Source organism: Mytilus trossulus, chromosome 10, assembly GCF_036588685.1.
Source record: "Mytilus trossulus isolate FHL-02 chromosome 10, PNRI_Mtr1.1.1.hap1, whole genome shotgun sequence".
Classification (NCBI taxonomy): Eukaryota; Metazoa; Mollusca; class Bivalvia; order Mytilida; family Mytilidae; genus Mytilus; species Mytilus trossulus.
Genome location: NC_086382.1, coordinates 23,167,021 through 23,183,721, shown reverse-complemented (window position 1 = coordinate 23,183,721; position 16,701 = coordinate 23,167,021). Strand labels below are relative to the sequence as shown.

Here is a 16,701-nt window from a genome sequence, read left to right as displayed (position 1 = left end):
TGCACCCTTCCTCCCCAAGGATCCATTTAGTTTGTGTTTTGAGATGACAAATATAAATCTATATATCTCATACATTTTACATTATGAATATTTACAATAAACTCATCATAGATACCAGGATTAAAAATTTTAATTTACGCCAGACGCGTTTCGTCTACAAAAGACTCATCAGTGAAGCTCGTATCAAAAAATGTCTAAAAGGCCAAATAAAGTACGACGAGACCTCTTCTGACATCTACACATATATGAACTAAATATTGTATATATATATATATATATTATATTTTTTCTATAGTAACACTCATCTGATATTTAAAAATACTAAACCTACAACCCTGCTAACAAAATAGGCAGATATCTATGATATTAGGCCAATAAACATCACAAACAATAAAACTAAGCAATTGTTAGAGTTATTGTGTTGTATTTATGTCAAGTTTTCATATTCCAATCAATAAAATATTTCGGAGATAATGTTGGTCAGCGCTTGGCGTTGAAAATTTGGAAATTTCAGATATTCATATTTTGCTGTTTTGCAAAAATTTATTCAAAACGTTTGTTTTGTTTTTTTTATATAAATTATGTCTACACATAATATTTTGATGTTCTAGAATAGGATGATTTATTACCTTGCAATTGAATAAGATATATACAGATTTTTCCATAGCACAATCAGCATCTGTTAATGTGATGCAAGAGAAACGAATGTGTCAGACTAATAGGATAAATTGGAATATCTCTGTAGCGGTCTTGAATCAGTTATTCTGGACATCGAGGCTTTTACTTGTCAACTGTATCATGTGTATGGCAAAGATCGGTTGAAATCCATTAATGAAGTAAGACATGTCAACATGAATGCCTGATGTGTAACAACTGCAACGAACACGTTCTTATAAAAAGCGAAACTTTGACATCGATATGCTTCTTTGATGTAATACCGGGCTGAACGAGCACATATACAAAATGATATTAAACATGGAGGCAAATAGAAAAGGGATAAAAGGGATAACATCAATTAACGACTACAGGTATAGGTTTGATGTAGGATTTCATTTACACACTTGGCTTCCCAATATATAAATTCTATTTCAACTGACCAGGTAGCCGAATAAGATTGACCACTTGTCCATGCTTTATGACCCCAATAATTAAAAACCCATATTCATGATTCCCAATAAATGGCCACTATTTTGATGGTGACCATACCTGATGGTGGACATTAGAATCAGAATATGTCATAGGTTGTACTGTATAAGTTTCGTTATATAAAAGAAAAAAGTGATGAAATTGAATATGACGACAATCTTTCCTTATATCAACAGGTCACATACCGACTTAATGTCTTGATGAAGGATTCTTACGGTATCACACGATGTTATTCATCAACCCCTTGTTGTCAGATTTATGCAGATTCTCTTTACAAATTGATGTGGCTGTCATATAATTGATGTTACCCATATTATGCCCCGAATACTAGTGAATATCCCAGAACTTTCTCATATGGCGTGTTTTTGTCCAATTCTATTTTTTTTATATGAAAAACTAAATTGGGGTTAACTTTCTGATGGCATTTCTGCACGATATATTGTAGAAATTAAAATCCGCTTCTCCAAAACACTTAATCATAATCATCTTAGAAATTTTACAGTATAATGCTATTATGCACCTCCTATTTGCATGGGTTTTAGTTTAAAGTGTTTTTTTTTTATCAGTTTTCCTTAGCAAACCAATGACATTGCATGGGCGGGATTTTTGTTTGTGAACTATGCTCGCCGACCCTTTAAGTAGTTCATTGCATTGGTTATAGGTGGGGGATTTGCATGTTGTTAAATTAGAATTTTGTTTGGCTTTTTTGTTTACTATTTAAACTATAAACTTCTCAATTCATCTGAAATGGACAAGTAGCTTATATTAAACCCGTTGCGCGTGATGTATATGGTTCGAATTCCACTATGACAACATAATAGCAACATAGTTCATTGCTTTGCTGAAATGTGCATTTTAATTTGAACCAAATCAAATCTAAACACATCATGGTGACATCAGACATACTTTTTTTTTTTTATAATCAATGAATTGGAAATTCAAAATTAGTAAAATCATAAAAGGCAAAATCTGTAAATAAAACAAATTAAATTAAATATGAAAATCACATGAAGTATGACAGTTCATTGGAACATTACATCGAAAAGAAAAGCATTACCGTTTCGATTTGCAACTAGAATCTGATTATTTTCTCGGTTATAATGTAAAACCTGAGGACAATCAAGTCCCTCCGCAGATGTTAATATTGTTCTGCTTCTTTTTCCATCCGGCGAGATAACAACAACATTAGCAAATTTGTTTCCGACTACATAAACGTTCCCGTAATGATCCGAAGAGATGCCGAGAGGAAAAGACAAATTTCTTTCATCTTTAAATATCCACTTGACGCTTCCCTCCAAATCACTGCATGTCACAGTATTCTCCGATTTATTTGTGAAGTACAGATTGTTGCCGAATACAGCTATATAAGCACTTCCACACATTGGCTTATATAGTACCTCACGAATCGATCCATCAATTATGTTTACTCGCATCAATCCGTTAGTCCCTGCACTGAAATAAAGCCAACCACCATAGACTGCCATTCCATCATTTGGTACACCAACGTCTATAATTTTCTTAGTTTTCTTCTCTATTAGATCTGCAAATATTATTTTACCACCTTCAGAGCCAGTCGTTATAGCAATTAAACTTTCGTCTATCTGTTCTACATCAAATGTTTGAAATTCGGAATTTATTTTCCCCGGTTTTGACCCGTCGTTTCTTAGAACAACAACTTTTTTGTCTTTATAACTCGAAAATATCATTTTACCATTTGAAAACAAGGAACATCCAGTGATGTCATTGCCTCTCGAAGAAACAATTTTATTTGATTTAAGTTCTATTTTATCTAAAGATAACGGTGCTGATGCTATAACCATGATCTGAGCTTGTACGTTTTTTCTCCTTGCAATAGTTACGTCACTTGATTTGGACTCGACAACGATTTTGCCAAACGTTGCCAAATTGCTCTGGACATATTGTACACCAGAGTTAATCTTCCATGACAGAGTAATATGATTAAAGTCCTTATTATTTACTATCGCTTGAATGATTTTATCCTTTTCTTCTATATCATGTTCTATTTGTTTAAGGCCCAAGAATGCCTGAAGGCCTGATGCATGTTGCTTTATGTTTGCGATGTTATTTTGGTATTCAATGACGTCCTTTTCCATGTGTTGTAATGACATTAACGATTTGTGTATGAGTTTGCTCTCTGATTCCTCTGTTTCGCCTAGTTCAGTCAAAATATCTTCTTGGAGTTTGTTCAGATAGCTAACAATCTTTAACTTTGTCAGTTTTATTTCAGACTCGACATTTTCTCTTGTTTCCTTGATTGATTTCAAATTTTCTTCTCGGTCTTTCTGAATTCTTTTAATATTTTTTAAAATTTCTGCTAAGGTGTGTTCAATTTCCGTGAACGCATTTGAAGATTTTATATCTTTTAAGAAATCGTCAATATCAACAAAATCTGTACACTCGTTGTGAGTCTCCACAATGCACTTTTTACAACATGGACAATCATGCTTATTACAGTATATTTGGAACTTTTCATTGTGATCTTTGCATGATTGTGCTATATCTAGAATTGTAGATGGTAGTTTCTTCTATTCATTAACAGAAACTGTACTATGCCTCCTAGTTGCCTTGGATATGCTATGATGTTCGGTGCACTCATGACATAGGCCTTCTTCACATTCGGAACACCAAAATACTGATGGTTTAGTTATATGGCGAAAATCACATGTCCCACAAATAATCCAATTAGTTGTCATTACCCTAAAACAAAAAGATATTGAATATTTATCGCTATTTTACAAATGTTTCCTTTGATCTTTAATAACTGATAATTTCCTTTCTCATCAGAGTCGAGTGATACGAAAATTATCGCTCGAAACTAAGGGAACCGTCCCGTTGTGAAGGAAATGAACAACCTCTTTATACGTAAAATAGCGATACCGGCCAAAGCGAAAAATCAATGTCGTTGAGATAACCAACGATAATTCATCATTACATAAATCATAAAAAAGGATATTAATGCACAATGTTTAATACTAATGTAATACAAAAGAAATCAAGAATCTTTGTTGATTGTAAGTCCTAAAATAAATATTGATTTGGTTCCCGAGGAGGATTTTGCTCCGTGTGAATCTGATTCAGGTTGCGGTCTCATGTGATTGCTCGTCAGGATTCGGATATCTCTCGGATTTTGATCGTATTACTTGGTGTTAGAAAGGAACAGCGCTTTTATTCATTATCTAATTCAGCATATAATTCTTCTGACTTTATTATTCAATGTTTTAGTATGTTGGCCGAGGGAAAACATCAATAATCTCTCTCATGATACGTATGCTTTATTTAAGTAATATATTATATTTTCAAAAAAAGAGGGAGAAAACCAACAATGTATGCGTTGTTAACATCACGTTTCTACGATATTAACAACCGAGTAGCATGCCCTTCTGATATAGCTTTTATGCTTAAAATTTAGATATACTACGTAATGTTTTCATGAGGAAATGTAGGAATATTAACAACATCATATATATTTGAAAAAGAAAACAATATCAAATAAATCTATCGGTAACTAAGACATCAAATGACATTCAAATATTGCCCAATTCATATTTAATAAACATGTCAATAGAATTTCATGTCAACACAAAATAGCTGGATATTAGGCTGGTGGTACCCCCGAAAAACATAACCGGGTTTAAAATTTAGCACCCTGACGCGCGTTAATTCAACATGAGACTAATTATCACCGCTCAAATCAATAAAGGCTTTTTTAACTATTAGTGGTATTTTTCTATATTGCCATAGAAGCGGGAGGTTCGGATAGCCATTAAACCAAGTTCAACTCACCAATTTTTCTTAAAATATCCTGTGACAAGTCAGGATTATGGCATCTGTTATCCAATAGTTCGTTTTTATGTTTTTTGCGTGTGTTGTTACAGCTCAGTATTTCTGTTTTTCCATTGTTTTTTTTTAAATTATAGCTGATGTGTTTCACACTGTTTTAGTTTGTAGTCCGGACTTGTTTTTTCTTAATCGATTTAGGACTATTTAATAGCGATATACCTCTGATGTTTTTATTTAAGAGGATTTTGATCGAAAATTCATAAGCAATTATTGAACTTTGGACGGAAATCCGGTGTCTATATCACTTGCATACTATTCTCAAGTCATACAAAGCTCCAAAGTAAATTCGAAAAAAGGAAGTCCACAACAACTGATGAAACCAATTGTTTATAAACAAGGGAATGATATATGAACGAAAAACTTCTGTCATATTCCGGATTTGGCTTTTTAATTTGATATATTTTTTTTGAAACGCGCTAAGCCTTCACGCAATATGTGATCGTCAATTGCTTTCATTTATAAAAAAAATTTGGAAACAACACGTTTAATAATTTAATGCTTCCGAAGCGCTTTTCTGGATTTACCTTCATCAGGAACGCTCAAAGCCAAACATTTGAAATCCGAGGATGTATAAGTTCCGAAACCGTTGAAGAGCTCTAAGTCAAAAATACATAAAACAAATACCCAAATTCATCTAAAATCAACTTTGCCTGAAGGAGATGAAACCGTAGTTTCTTAATAATTTCAAAATTTATAAACTGACAATTTTAGAAAGGTTTGTTAAATCATGTCAGTACCGAAGTACTGACTACTATGCATTCAATTATTTCCAGAGTGATTTTCTAAAAATCGTTTATAGTATGGAACTGAGAACAGGAAATGCCTTGTTGAGTGCATATATATATATAATACTCGTTAAGTACATTATTTAAACACAGTATATAAATTACAATAACTGCCGAAAAGACACACAAGAACGTATTAAGTAAAGTTTAGTAAAAATAAAATTGGTTTTTTTTCCTATTTAAATTGAGGCACCAGGCCTGTGTACACTGATAACATATAATCGTGTATAATGTACTATATAAAAACAAGCAAGTACACACAACAAATGTAAATATAATTATATATTCATATATATAATGTATATAACTTTTGCAAAAGGCTTTCTTTTTAATTAACTTACCCCTATAAAGATAAATTTTACGCTGTACCAATGTAACAGTTGCTCTTCTCATATAACAGTTAAATGAAGTCCCATCAAAACATCTGCACACAAAAATGATGTGTAGTTGAAATATTATCTAAAACCGCTGACCTATATAACATAGTAGGATTTCGCGGCTAGATTCAAATCATCCTTATTTATAATGAACAACCGGAAACTCATAGTACATGTATAACCACATAACCAGAAGCAGATCGATTGTCTGTTGGTTAATCAGTCAAGGTCGACAATACTTCAGAGAATGTTTACCCGAAAGAATAGGTCTAGGTGTTCGACATAATTCAGGCACCAATCATTTTTCTTTTGTAGGGGTACTGTTTTGTTTTCGTTTCCTAATTTCTTGAAAGATATTTTGGAACTAAGAAATACTGATTCCATGAAAGTTCAAGACAATATATAATAAAAACGAAATAGAGTTTAAAAAATCAACAACAACAATTTAAATGCGTAATTTTTTAATATTTTGTCAAAAATATAGTTTTTATCGTGCTGTTTTCCAAAATATGCTAAAATATGGGTCATCGTGCATATTTTCGATCTACAAGTGCAAAATTGTCAGATTTCGTATAGATTATGTAGGAAAAATCAATTCTGTGTGATAAAAAGAAACTACAACTTAGCATTTTAAGATAAAATGTGAGAAGATAGCTCTTATAACATTATTCTTTTAGATAAGGACAAAAATGGGATCATCAGACCTAGTTTCTGGCTACATACTAAAATACGTAAACTCACAACACTTTCTATAATAAATGTCACTTTAACTGAGTTATCTCCCCTACTATCTGTGCAATCTCCACTTATATGGCAAAGTTAAAATAAATTGAACCAAACAAATACATTTTGTGTTTTAAAAAAAGCGGTGGATACGGGTAAAAACAAGATTAAGTAAAAGAGTAAAATAGATATAATTATGGTCGATTCCAGGCGAAAAGTCGTTCTTAGATATCGGAAAATGTTGTATGAGTGCTAATGAGTCAACCTTTCATCCAAGTAACAATATATCAAAGTAAACCATTATAGGTCAGGGTACGGTTCTCATATGTAGCTTATTTGCCTTATGGTTTTACTTTTTCACTAATTGATCCAACCTTGAAACAACTAATCTGAATAAATAACATCCTTCCAGTCATTCTACTATAAAAAAAATTATGAATTTTAAATTTCTATTTAACGCTTATTCAAATTGAAAGTTAAAGCGTGCGCATTGATATTATTCTACTATAATTTTCACAAACACTACTTAAAACATGGAAAACGCCACTTGCAAAACATATTGTTTTGATTATAATAGATAATAAAGGATATTGGAAACTTGACTCAAAACAAGTCCCTGCACAGCAATAACAAAACTAACACACAGAAAAAAGGAAAGGAACAGCACTGTTATTGCTGTTCTTCATCTAAAAGATAAGTGGTAACTGCTTACAATCAAAGCAAACGCATTTTCTATCTTTTGAAAATTGTAAGCAACAAATATTGTATTAAATAAGAAGAATCGAACCATCTATTTTCAGCAAGCAGATGCAGATGATCAAGTCGTTGTTTAACAACATATCCCTGCTCAGTTTTTCTATGTCGACGGTTTTGAAACTTCGAAAGTAGATTCTGAATAGTACATTGTAACAGCTTTTCGGTAACCTATTTCCATATATCTATATAGAAAATTTAATAATATAGAATGGGAGGCAATTATATATACTGAGAAGTTTGTAACACGGTGGTGGTGGCAATGATGGTAGTGTAACTAAGTTTATCATACCAATAAACTGTTTTATTTCGTATACACCTTGGTTAACTTGTTTTTCCATTTTTTTCCGATTATTGTTTTCCTTTTCCAGTTTTTGAATTTATCAGAATAATTATAATTATCAAAAAACATTTTAGAAAGCGAACTACCAAATAAACAACTTGAAACTGCATTACACAGTTACTGGTTGATTCTTCGTCAGTGGATAGTGTTCTCGATCTCCCGTTTGTTAACTTATTTACCTATAGTTTGATTACACATAAAAAGTTATATATATCTTACATAACATTGACTTATGTTCCTGTACACATTAAAATCAATAAAAAAATCAATAATTAAATGTTTCTTTATTGTAGTTTAGTGTATATATTTTGACATGTTTGTATATTAAATTACACCATCCGTAATGGCGGATAATATGTTAGAGTGTGAAATAAAAGCAGCGATTGGTAAATCTTCGAAACCACTACGATGTAGATACCATGAAACTGAAGAATGCACGATATTTTGCAAAGATTGTAAGGATGTAATGTGTTATAAATGCATCGGGCAATTACACCAAAAACATGACCTGTGTCAATTGCAAGATGCAGAGGAAGATATTCGGAAAGAAATGGAGGTTCTGTTGTTAAATGGAAAATATTCTGAACAACTAACTGCACTGGGTGATAAGCTTTCAGACACTCAGACGAAACTTTTAGAAGACGAGGAACGTCTTAACTGTGAAATAAAAACAAGTGTAAAAACAATGAAGGCAGCAATCAACTTTACAGAGGAACACCTATTGACAGAGTTGCGAAACACATTCGAAAGCTACCAAATAACACTACGCAAACAAGTAACTAACGTCAAAGATTTACAAAAGGAAATAACTAATTTAGAGGTCAATAAGCTTAACGAGTATGAGTTTAGTCATATTATAAATATTTTGTCTGAAATTAATTTATGCTCCTCAAAGTGTGACAAAATTGCAAATCAACCCATACCTGGTTTCAAACGGAATATGGAGTTTTCATTTGGAAATTTAATTGAAACCAGTGCAAAAAGTGACGCTCACGTAATATCATTGTCAGCATGTTCTGATATATCAACACAAACAGATTTTCTGGAATTTAATGAAGATTCAGAGACTGAATGGTTCGATGCTGAAGATTTTGTGGAAGATGATTCAATAGAAAGATCATCCGATGAAGTTACAGATAAATATCCGACTAGTTTCCAATTAAAGCAGGATATAACGCTTGTTAAAAAAATAGTTCCTATCTCCGAAACGGATGCTTGGATACTGGCACACGGGAAATTGCTTAAAATTATTACAGTGACTTGACTGTAGGTGCTACTGTAAAAGTTTACCTATACCTCAACCTGTTTTTAAAATTGACAACACAATAGGGACATTTAAATTGACCAGTTGGTATTGTTAGATTTAAATCTACCTTGATGCTACCTGTAAAAAATTTTATTCACCTAACCCAAAGTTTCAGCATGCTTTTTTCCTGAACTTTTTTTAACCTAGGATTATTCTATTGAGAGATTTTTTATTTTACTGTCATTCAAAATATTAGGAGTGATCAAGCCTAACAAGAATGACTATATCATGAATGTTATTTTTTTGCAGTTTATTTAAAATTGCATGGCCTAAAATGCACTACATTTCATCTTAATGTTTACATAGCCACTACTATCAGTGTTTAATACCCTAAATAATCCAGTCATTTCACTCACCTTATGAAACATCAAAATCATATTCATGATATTTGAACAAACAATTTCATTTATTTTTTTACACTGATATTTGACATCTCATCCAGAATTCCAAAGATTTTAAATAATTCCCAATTTTATTCATTTTTCACTACTTCACTAGATATTTTTCTAAATCCATAGTATAAATTCTGATTAACTTCCCATGATATACATCCCAATTAAACAGGTGCAGAATCTTTACATAATCAGAATCTTTCAATTTTGCTTATCATTTCCATTACTATATTTCAAATAGTCATCCTCACTTTACAAATATTTTGTAATATCTTAGTTATATTTGTACTATATAACACTTGATTTTACTATATCCACAAAAAACATTTTATTTCATTTCCTATGATAAATTTCCAAATCAAACAAAATTTGATTCAGAATTTTATAATGACTATTTCCAATTTCACATTCACTTAAAACATATCCTCACATTAGGAATATTTTAGAATATTTTACTTTCATTTTCACTTTATCACTAGATTAGACTATATCCACTGCATTAATTCATTTTTTTCATTTCCAAGATCCCATTTAATGTTAGTTCATCTTTAGTTTGTAATAGATCCCAAAATTAATAATGAATGTTTTTAAAATCACATTTAAAGCCACATAAACATGTTGGATGAACTCACACTATATCTCCTACTTGAATTCCCAGTTTTGAAATGTTTTAATCTTTAACATAACTAAATCCCATTGTATGAAAATTTGAATTTCCTTGAGTGAACACAGCATTTTATGCACAAAACTCCTGCTAATATTATAATAGATTTCAAAGAAAAACACTGCATGGTATACTCCAAAATTATTTCGAATTTTACATGTACAACATCATATGTAAGCCCCACAAAACAGTTTGAATGAATTATTTCCTCCTTGATGTCCTTCGTGACAATACAATCTTGAAAAAAAACACATCACATTTTAAGAAGCAAAATTGCTATAAAAAAATCTAAGAAGTGAATTCAAATAAAATAAATCCAATATTGTATTCACAATGACACCAAAAGATTTCAAACATTGCAAATAATAATCCAAAATGAGAATCTTGAAGGGTCATGTGAAGAAATGAACAACATATCCCTCTGAAAATTTAAAAAAATGTAAACACCTGAACAGCTATTTCTTGTTTCACTGGCAGCTGGACAATACTATATATATAGGGGTTAGAATTTTAAAGAAGCATTTAGTGTGTAAAAACAGTTTAAATTTTGAAACATATTAATACATATATTTAATTTAATCTTTTACTGATTTAGAATTTTAGGTAAAAAATAGATAAATCATATATATTAGGGATTTAAAACAATGAAAACCAAAACTATTTTCTTCCCTATCACTTTCTTAATAGAATAATCCTAGGTAAGAAAAGGTTCAGGAAAAAAGCATGCTGAAACTTTGGGTTAGGTGAATAAAAATCTTTACAGGTAGCATCAAGGTAGATTTAAATCTTACAATACCAACTGGTCAATTTAAATGTCCCTATTGTGTTGTCAAATTTAAAAACAGGTTGAGCTATAGGTAAACTTTTACAGTAACACCTACAGTCAAGTCACTGTAACAATTCCTAGACGACATTGTGTATGCGAATAAAGTTATTGATTTTGTCGTTTTAAAAGATGCATGTGTTTTGATTATCAGTTAGGAAAATTCATTTATCATATATATATAATATTTACAGATAGACGCAAGGCTAGATTTGCCAATATAGGTGGACCTGGCAAAAGGCCGCATTGTTTTTGCATTTCCGAGGATAATTTGTTAGAAGTTTATGTCGTATCCTATGTTGGGAGTCCAAGGTTTGAATATATAAACCATTTCATATGGATGAACACTAATGGAATTGTCATTGGGCAAGCGTCATTTTCTAAAGCCCTCTTTCGAAAACATGGAGTGTCCAAATTTTAGATTCATTTCTGTGCGTATTATATAGTGAGAGCAATACATCCGATTTGCATCGCATAGAGCTGTTGGAGAAGAAATCAGATAAATATAATTCAATCAAAAGTTTCAGTGTTCTTTATGGATTTAATGCAAGCAGCCATTTCCAAAGTCACTGGATGTGTGTTGACAAAGTTGGTAATGTTATAGTATCAGACTTCCGTCACCATAACGTGCATATGATTGACAAGGATTTAAAATACAAAAAAACATTAGTGGATGCTAAAAATGGACTTGTTAAACCAGCGGCTATTGGAATTTTAAATGACCATTTATGGATCGCGGACGGAAATCAAATATTCATTTTCAATTTAACATATGCATGAAGTAGTTGCATGATCAACTTTGATATATATGATCGAAGACAACATTGTATACATTATAAATAAGTTATAAATATGAATAAATATATTTTGATTAAGAAATTAGGTTGTGGTACCAGATAGTACTGTCTATAATACTTCCTATCTTATCTTATCTAAGCGTCTCTGCAAACATTACCGATGGTTGTAAAATAACCAAATTACTTTAAATTTGATATTAACTTTTTTAATCTCGTAAACGTTAGACAGTCCACAGTCAGGGGCGTTACTTAAACATGTATTTTTTTAAAGTTTATACTTAAATAGGTATATTTAAATTACACTATACAATTCTTGAAAATGCATTATTTATTTTTGCCACAGAGAAACAGTCTTCTGTCAAACATGGAATATTGTGATCACTGTTATTATTATTTCGTGTACCAACAGCGTGTACTCCTAATTTTGTAGTACTTTTAGTGCAAATCAAGTACTGTAACACACAGGTACCTGAATATCACATTAATTTTAAAGTAACAAAATAGTACTATATATTGAGGGTAAATATCCAGGATTACAGATTTTAAGTACAGAAACAGTACCTATAAAAAAAGTAGCAGTGTAAGCGACCAATAGACCTCCAAAACACACAAATCTTGCACTAAAATGGAGTTTATTGGTATTGAGAATTCTAAACCTGTTTAGTCTCAAACTGCGTGGATTTTTTTCGAATATCCTCGTCACATTTGCCTTGCTTACATCTCGTTATTCTTCAAAGAAAGTTCAATGAGAAGTATATTTGTGTAAAGAAACAGACGAACAGTATGTACTGTTATATGATATCCTAAATGATGTCTACTGCAAATAATTTTTTCAATTAAATGGACTTTCCGAATACTCAATTGTGTTTTATAAATATTATCTCGCCAAGTTTCTCCTTATTGGATAATTTACTACTATACTTTACACATTTGATCAACAATTGTTTTAATCGTACTATGACCTTTTAATAGGTGTCTACAGGTTGCCCTTTAAAATACAGCTGCTTCACAAACCGCACCTCTGTTGTTTGGTTAACGTACTATTTTCCAGATATGATTTCTATGTTTCATCTCATAGATACATAGTTTTGGAATGCTACTAGTATGCATACACATATTGGCGGGTAATGTAGAATTCCGAGGGTCGCCCAGAGTGACGTTGGGGTAATAAAGGATTTGAATATCAGTGTTAACTCTTAGAAATGGGAAAATGCAGTGGCTATTTATACAGACATACAGCCTACATAACTGAAAAAGTCCTGTTTTGATAATGTTGATAGTAAAGTTTCAGTTAACATTAAAGCAGTTCTAAAATGAAGTATTTCGTCCTCAATACTTTAATACACAAGTGCCAATGGACATATTATATGTATTAAACTCTGAATACACAAATAAAACATTGCTAATGTTCAAAACTGATTTCTTTTTAACTTCATAATAAGCCGATTCATAATGAACCTTCTAGAAGACAAAAAGTAAACAAATGTTGCAAAAGATTTAAATTTCTCTTGTAGGTATAATGATGATGTTTATTCAAGAACCATAATTTGAGTGAACCCTGTATGATCTCATGTATTGCAGTGAACTAGAAATTAAGGATACTTGAAGAAACGTTGCAAAACAGATTTGGTTATATCTTCATTAAGAATAAGTCCTTGATGATATCTCTTATTTTGTAAAAAAAAATGGTAAAATGTATCGGTCGTTACAGAGATTATTTCAATTACTGTTAAAGCAGGACATAACATCTACCTTTCTGTGTACATTGTTTCTGAACTTATAGTCAAAGAGGAACTTGGTATATGCTGCTTCTCAAACAAATATTCGGAATTCTATTAGTTGGAAGATGAAATTGATATATCTATGTAATAATATTCATTTGTGGTTCTATTATCTGCTAGGTTAGATGTCAGGAATTAGACACACTTAGTCCGGGTATATTCAGATAAATTAAATCTTAAATTATTTTATCACAAAAATGATAATATTTGTAACTAGAGGTCAAAAACGGTTCAGTAAATATATCTTATCTGGTATCTTTTTAAAAAGTTATATAATAATTTAAAATAGAAGAAAAATCAAAGGTAAATTTCAATCCTTTGGTATCAACTACATCTCTCTTACATGGTTATTGATTAACACATCATAGATACCAGAATTGAAATGTTAGATTAACAATCTAAGTAAGGATTTACCGCTTTATAAATTATCTAATATATTTCATTTTTAGAGGATAAAGTCGAAATTTTAAAAATTCTCAATAGATTTGATGTGCCTGTTAATTTTTACCTATAACTGACAATAACCATTCATTGTCAGTTATAAATTGCTTTCAAAATAATGTATTCATATCTTAAGAAAAGTTCACTTACGTTCATTTCAACAATTAAACCCATTAAGTTCAATAATTTTCTATTACCTCATCATAAACTAGTATACACGTATAGGTATATATACCTGTATATGTGCACATTTAATAATACTTTTAATCATGGCGGATGATATGTTAAGACGTGTAAAAAGGCAAGGTTTCGGCAACCCTTCAAAAACAGTCCGTTGTAGATTCCATGAACAGGAAGAATACCAGATGTTCTGCAAGGACTGTACAGATTTAGTGTGCTTCGAATGTCTTGGAGAATTGCACCAAAAACACAATTTGTGTCGATTGAAAGATGCCGAGGAAGATATTCGGAATGAAATGGAGGTTCTGTTGTTTGAAGGAAACTTTACTGAACAACTTACTGCACTGAGTGACAAGCTGTCACAAAACAGGAAAACTCTTGCACAGGACGAGGAACGTTTAAATTATGAAATTAGAACTAGTGTAGAACAAATGAAGCAAAAAATCGACTTTGCAGAGGAAAATCTTTTGTCAAAATTACGTAATTCATTTGGAAGTATTAAGACAACACTACAATATCAAGAAAAAAATATCAATAACTTACAAACAGAAATTACTAATTTAGACGTTAATAAGCTTTCAGAGCTCATTTTGAACCAAATTATCAATAGTTTTTCTGAAATGAAGTTATGTTCCTCTACGTGTGATAAACTCATAAATCATCCAAAACCGGGTTTTCAACCAACGATGGAGTTTTTAATTGGAAATTTAATTGAAACGCCCAGTAGAAAACGTGACGCTGGTGCATTTCCATTGCACTCATGCTCGAATATATCAACGCAAACAGATTATTTCGAAGATTCAGATACTGAATGGTTTGATGCTGAAGACTTAGAAGAAGATGATGTATTAGAAAGCTCATCAGATGAAATTGTAAATGAATATCCGATTAAGTTTCAAATGAACCAAGATATAAACCTTGTTAAAAAAATAGTTCCTATCTCTGAAAAGGATGCTTGGATAATTGCAAATCGGAAATTGCTCAAAATTGTCGATTATGCCTTGCAAGTTGATGTATACGCAGATAAAGTTGATGACATTGTTGTTTTAAACGATGGTTGTGTCTTGGTTCTCCGTTATGATGAAACATTTATAATGAAACTACTTCCGAATAGACGACTTGTAAGATTTTCAAATGTCGATACCGTGAGCTATTATCCAAATTGCATTTGCATAAGAGATGAAATAGTAGTAATATATCTTTGGAATGTAAAAGAAATTTTCAAAGATGGGTATATTAGCAACAGCCATGTCATTTGGATGAACACTGATGGAATAGTAGCTAAGCGCTCAATATTTTCTGAAGGTGGTTGGAAGAAACCATGTTCCATACAAAATTTGGAATCAAGTTTGTGTGTCTTATATCGTGTAAAATGTGAATCTACCTTGCATTCTATAGAGCTTATAGAAGCTAAACCTGGAAAATGTGATATGCTTTATAGGTTTAAGGGGATATATGGGTTAAATCCAGAGAGGAATTTTGAATGTAAAGGGATGTGCGCCGATAAATCTCGCAACATATTAGTATCAGATCATCGTCACCATAGCGTGTATGTACTTGATAAAGAACTGAAGTACAAAAAAACATTATTCGATGCAAGAAATGGACATGATAAACCAGCGGCCATCAGTCTCTTGAACGACCAACTTTGGGTTGCTGACGGAAACCAGATGTTCATTTTTCAGTATGCAAATATGTAAAATCGTTGAACATTTCTATTAGTTAAGACAACTTAACCATTTTCAATTATATCTACATTTAAAAAAGTAATAGCTATAATATATAGAAAACAATTAAATGTGAACTTTAACTGAAACTCGTAGCTAATATTTGTTTTAATTGTCGATGTTTCATTTCGGAAACACACATATTTTAAAAAAAGAAAGTGATGAAAAGTTTGTTTCCGATGAAGCGTAAGACTAAAAAAGCGAACCAACATTTAGTGTTTTTTTTTTTTTTTTATATCTTATTAAAAAATGTTTGACTAAAAACAAAAATCTCTCTCCCTAAAAACGATTTGAAAGAGATTATTTCCCAAATAAATGTCTTTGGAGGTATAAAAGGTTAAAAGTGGTACCAATAAAGAATAACAGTACTGTAGTTGAAGAGTTGTCACCGTCAATTGTAGATTTGACGGTGGCAACTCTTCAACTACAGTACTGTTATACCGATTCTAATGCATTACAAAAAGAAAGAAATACGATAAAATTTGAAAAAATGTCTAAATTTAACAAATAGAAAAAAATCCGCGAAAATTCATGAATGATTTTGGCACAAAGACGTCATGGCTAAACGTGACGTCATATAAATGAAAACTTACAAACTAAAG

At 31.4% G+C, this 16,701-nt stretch overlaps 2 protein-coding genes across 2 annotated transcripts; one reads left to right on the top strand and one right to left on the bottom strand.

Moving 5' to 3' along the window:
• Positions 1–387: 387 nt before the first annotated feature.
• Positions 388–6,266, bottom strand: LOC134687072 (uncharacterized). The gene is made up of 2 exons (XM_063547042.1): positions 6,134–6,266; positions 388–3,864 (listed from the first exon to the last, which is right to left on the bottom strand). Exon 2 carries the CDS (start codon positions 3,273–3,275, stop codon positions 2,169–2,171), a length of 1,107 nt encoding a protein of 368 aa, XP_063403112.1. The 5' UTR covers positions 3,276–3,864; positions 6,134–6,266; the 3' UTR covers positions 388–2,168.
• Positions 6,267–14,461: 8,195 nt separating this feature from the next.
• LOC134687767 (uncharacterized) lies at positions 14,462–16,072 on the top strand. The gene has a single exon (XM_063548225.1). The coding sequence runs from the start codon at positions 14,462–14,464 to the stop codon at positions 16,070–16,072; it is 1,611 nt and encodes a 536-aa protein (XP_063404295.1).
• The last annotated feature ends 629 nt before the right edge of the window (positions 16,073–16,701 follow it).

Coding starts and splice junctions, on each gene's coding strand:
- LOC134687072 (XM_063547042.1), bottom strand. CDS start 3,275: ATGTCATTACAACACATGGAAAAGGACGTCATTGAATACCAAAATAAC.
- LOC134687767 (XM_063548225.1), top strand. CDS start 14,462: ATGGCGGATGATATGTTAAGACGTGTAAAAAGGCAAGGTTTCGGCAAC.